Source organism: Cylas formicarius, unplaced genomic scaffold (assembly GCF_029955315.1).
Source record: "Cylas formicarius isolate icCylForm1 unplaced genomic scaffold, icCylForm1.1 PGA_scaffold_1__22_contigs__length_36826433, whole genome shotgun sequence".
Classification (NCBI taxonomy): Eukaryota; Metazoa; Arthropoda; class Insecta; order Coleoptera; family Brentidae; genus Cylas; species Cylas formicarius.
The window spans coordinates 7,626,803-7,631,820 of NW_026844264.1; the positions used below are offsets into that span (position 1 = coordinate 7,626,803).

Genomic DNA, 5,018 nt, shown 5'->3' on the forward strand with positions numbered 1-5,018 from the left:
GTAATTTGGTTTACATTAAATTGAGGCTTGAACAGTGTCGATTTTTGCTGGATGTCTGCGTTTTATTAGGCCTTTTGTTTGCCACAAAATTGGTACCATATATTATTTTGCAGTGTAATATGTATATTTGGCACAGCAATAAATATATTAATTGGCCCTTTTTTACAATGGTTCTCTTAACTGCTAGCCTTAGTAAAACCTCTTGGAGCACGACATTGAAGAAGTTTTGGACAGATTTGGCGAAAAATGAATAGGTAGCCACTCAGCAATTTCGTGGAGGCCCTGTTCGCAAGATCTGACTCCAGTCGATTTTTTTATATGTCAACTGAGAGGACTAGTTCTTCAAGTCTTTCAAAACATTACGATTGATTGTTAAAAATGTTTAAAAAACATAAGTTAAAAGGTGTTATCTGAGTTTGGACATTATTTACAATTATTTTTAGTAATTTTTTTGAAGTAATTTCTTTAATGAATTAGCATGTGACATGATCTATCTGTTTATCTATCATTTCACCATTTTTACTTTTACTTAGCATCAGCAACACATTGAAAATTTAATAAAATCCCTTTTTTAAATTTAAACAATGTGGCGTATATTTGGAAGTGATTGTAATTTTTTAGTTTTTTCAACATCACGTTATTACTTTTTAAAATTTGTAACTTTTTTCTAATTGAAACTTCTTCACATCTCTATGATTTCCAATATCGAAATGATTGACCTCATTATCTTGGACACACATGTTTGCAAAATAAATTCAGGAATTATGGAAATTAAGAGATATTATCTTAGGATGTCTTTTACTAAAGCATTAAGTGTTAATTAAGTGCTAACAATATAACAACTCTGATTCCGATAAAAGTGTAATAAGTAAGTGCTAAAACGTTGGTGCGGTTCTAATCGCATTCTTCCTCCTTCGTTAAATACTCTCGGTCTGACCTGAACTCTGACGCAAACTGCCGTTCGAACTCTGGTTTAACCAGATACTTTCTTTCCTCTTCCGTGTAGACTTTTACCAACACTTTTTTGGGCTCCTGATAATAAAGCCGAGTTAACCTGCCCAGATAATTGGGCTCCTCATAGATTCTGATAGGGTGACTGATCGCTTGGTACTTTCCGAAATACTGTGGATTTTGGCGTTCAGCTGACACCAAAATCATAATCACTGCAACCACGATGATAGTGTGCTGTAAAAAAGTTTTAAATTTTTTAAGCTCTGAAAGTTTCATGGTATGCTCGGTGCTTATGAAGGGTGTTTCGAAACAAATGTGGAAAACTTAATTGATTAAACAAACAGACAGTATGTTAGATAAACGTTGGTCAAAATTGGTTGGTTGGTCATTAGCCAGATATCGCCCTACAAATATGGGGGAAAATAATGTTTTTATTTCTTATCTTAGAAACGAAAAAAGAAGAATAAAATAATTTGGAAGTACCACTTTTATGAAAACTCATTCGAATACCTTTTACCCTATATTTTTCCTAGTTAAATTTTAAGAGAAACTTACGCCATGACATGGAAAAAAGTAAATTTAGATTCATTTTTTTCATAAAAGTTCGTCTTCCTCTTCTTCTTTTGGTATTACTGCGAGCGAAGATTGAATATCGTCATGACTAATCTCACTCTGGAGCTGCAGTCACTCCATTCTATCAAATTCCACAACCGGCATGGATCTTCCGTCAACCTTCACTTCGGCTACTCTTTATCTTGTCTGCATGATATTTCACAGTAGTGATTACTTCTTCCCTCGTGTGGCCAAATACTGAAATTTTCGTTTTTTGATTGTGTTTATTGTTTCACAGTCTTTGTTTATCCTTTGGATAACCTCAGCGTCTGTTACCTTCTTCATTGAATGTGCAAAAAAATATTTTAGGAGAACAATTTAGTTGGTTGTTGTCAAGCAATTGTATTTTGAACCAACATTTATCAATTGTCTTCCAAACAATTACATTTTAAAAATGGGTTTTTAATAAACATTCTCAAAACTCATCTATTTACGTGTAAATTACCAATAAATAAATTCTTTAAAAACATTTTATTTATAAAATTTAACTTAAATAAAAACACAACAAATAAGCTAGTCAGCTAAGGGAAACAAAAACAATTTTTAACGTAAGTGATGCCTTGCCTACATACATGCATTTACCCTAGGCACCATTGAGTCCCTAATATGCTGGAATATGCCTGGATAATTTATTATGACATCACAGGCCACAATCATCGGATTTTGAGGTTTTAGGTATCTTGTGTAGACTAATTCTTTTAGTAACACCCAGACATAATATTTCAAATGTTTTAAATCTGAAAAACTGAATGTGCTTGAGTTTCAACATGATTGTTCTAGTTTATAAGAGGACATTTTCTAGCAAAGCACGTAATTTGTGTTGCAGCAAACAAAAATAGGATATACCAGTTAATTTTGAAGGTGGAAAATGTGGCACAGTGACCATCGATAATTCCTGGCCAGACGTTAACGGCAAATTGATGTCTACATGTTGTTGATTTGCGGATTATCTTCAGCCCTTATATGCCGGTTTTAAAAGTTGCGAAAACTAGCTTCCAAAAAATAAAATCATCAATATTCGCTCGGAAAAACTATTGAGAACAAATCATCCTTCGTTTGAAATGTGTGCAGTTTATCCATCAATATTTAATTCGTCGGCAGTTTTCCTGGTACTTACCTCCGGTTGTGTTTCAATAATATTTGGCACAGCAACTCCTAATCTGGAAGTTAGAACTTCACCGTATCGGCCCGTGTCAAAACTCTTTTTTTCGAAATATCCAGATTCGAGCAGTCTTTGATGAATTTTGGTAAATAAGCTATGAAGAAGAAGCTTACGCTTAGGATACGCTTGTGTGTATAATTAAAGACGACAAACTCAAGCTGTTTGCAAGCCTGTACGTAAGATGCAAATTTCCCATATCTGCGTTAGTGCAATTCGCCATTATTAAATTAAAACCCATATTATTAGACAATTAAATGATTAGATAATACATTTTCCGTAAATTGATCATATAATAGTAATAATATATCTTTATTTAGCATTATGCTAAATAAAAATAGTGAATAGAATTTTTTAATATAAAGTGAAACTAAGAGCTAAGCACACAAATCAAAATTTGGAGAATACATGATGTCTTAAAAATCTTTTAAATTTAATAATAACATTCTCTCAACAATTTCGTGTATTGTCAGAATGACAGAATGAAATTGATATCTTTTTCACAAACATAATTGGGAGCACACTGCTCATTAATTTTAAAAATAAATACATATACATTAAACATTACTTTTGGTTTTACAGACAAGCACTTAAGTATACTCAACATGCTTTGAATTGACAAATTTTTCTTATTCCAGATATACAATTAATATTGTTGATGTAATTTGTCCGTGTTTATACAAAGATTATTATTTCAAAGCCATTCATAAGAATTCATAAAGTCAACTTTTTCACAAATTTATTTCGTTGGTCTGTTGTGCTGTATGGGCAAAATTTCATTTCAAACTATTTTTGTTTTTGGCTGCTACACAATTTGGACGCTTGTGCAGTCTTTTATATCATATTTACCACTGCATTTTGGACACAGTTTTTTATTCTTACACTTCTTAGTCAAATGAAAAGATTTACTGCATTTAAAGCATCCATGAATTGCATAATTATTGTAAATTGTACAACGATTCCAGCCAATATTCATTTGTTCTTGTCCCATTAAGGTTTGGCACCTATCTAAGTGTATTTCAAAAATAATATTAAATCTTTGCTTAGGACTTTAAATGCATTTTTATGACAATTATACGGTTTTGAATTTGTTGTTATTATTTTTTCATCATTACTATCTACTTCGGACTCATTAACTCTAACATTTTAATGGGATAATTACGTTATTACACACGTTACGTTACGTTATTACACAACTGAGTATTAATCTACCATTTTTTGTAGAACGATCCATTTCAGGCCCCACTCCAGTCTCAATGGGGATTATTTTCTTCCTCAAATCTTCCTTGATTGATGTAACATTTCTTTCTCCATCGCCCTTTTTTTAACTATCAATATTTTGTTAGCCTTCTTTGCGGCCGCAGAATATCACATTCATTGTTAGTGTTACATCGGATCCACATACATCCATATTTTGATCCAATACTGTATCATCGTTTCGTATTTAGTATTCAAACGAATGGAGTAAGGTTATATAAATCAAGAATCATGAATTTTTTTCTTGTTATGCATTGCTTTAGATTTAATTTTTTAATTTCATTCATTTTCATTAATATGAAAAAATTGCAGAAGACAATAGTTTTTACATAAAACAAAATAATTTTGTTTTATGCTATTGCATAAAGTTTTTCATAAATTTAGTTAATGATAGGGCTAGTCTAATTGAATTCCCTGCACTTATGGTTAACTTTTGACCCATCATTTATATGACAAACCACCTCTTATTTTTTGAAACACCCATTATAGAAAACGAGTGCTGATAAAATTCAATAAAGATTTCAATGAAAACCTATCGCCATCTTGTGGAACTTATATATATAAATACTCACGTGAAAATTTCTAGTCGGCATCATAACACAGAAGAATAAGAAGGAATCGCGAATTGAAGAGATTTTCTTCGATCGTAAGTTATTATATAGCGAGCATAAAAAGTAGGAAAGTATCCTTGGAAGGTGTTACAATGACGGCGAAAAAAAGTCAGTAAAAAATGCATACATTAACTCGTGCGCTTAATTAACCCCATTATTTGTTTTTATTTGAAAACCCGTTTCCCATAAAATATAACCATTTCCGGTAAACAACTGGGTTAAAGTGAGTCGGTTATTTTTCTTTATTAAAATTTATTGAGATATTGGGAAACTACTGTAAAATCAATCGAAAGAATGTTTCTTGGAAAATCGTCGGCTTCCCTTTGACGCTATTACAATAGGCCGAATGTAATTATCTTTGTGGCGGAGACTACAAAAAGCTTTTAAACTTGACTCGCGCAAAATCATAGAAAGTCTGTGCCTATTCA

At 31.9% G+C, this 5,018-nt stretch overlaps 1 protein-coding gene across 1 annotated transcript; it reads right to left on the reverse strand.

Annotated features, from left to right (window-relative positions):
• Positions 1-500: 500 nt before the first annotated feature.
• Positions 501-4,594, reverse strand: LOC132697228 (uncharacterized). The gene is made up of 2 exons (XM_060662556.1): positions 4,552-4,594; positions 501-1,185 (listed from the first exon to the last, which is right to left on the reverse strand). The coding sequence occupies exons 1-2, from the start codon at positions 4,573-4,575 to the stop codon at positions 895-897; spliced, it is 315 nt and encodes a 104-aa protein (XP_060518539.1). The 5' UTR covers positions 4,576-4,594; the 3' UTR covers positions 501-894.
• Positions 4,595-5,018: the final 424 nt, after the last annotated feature.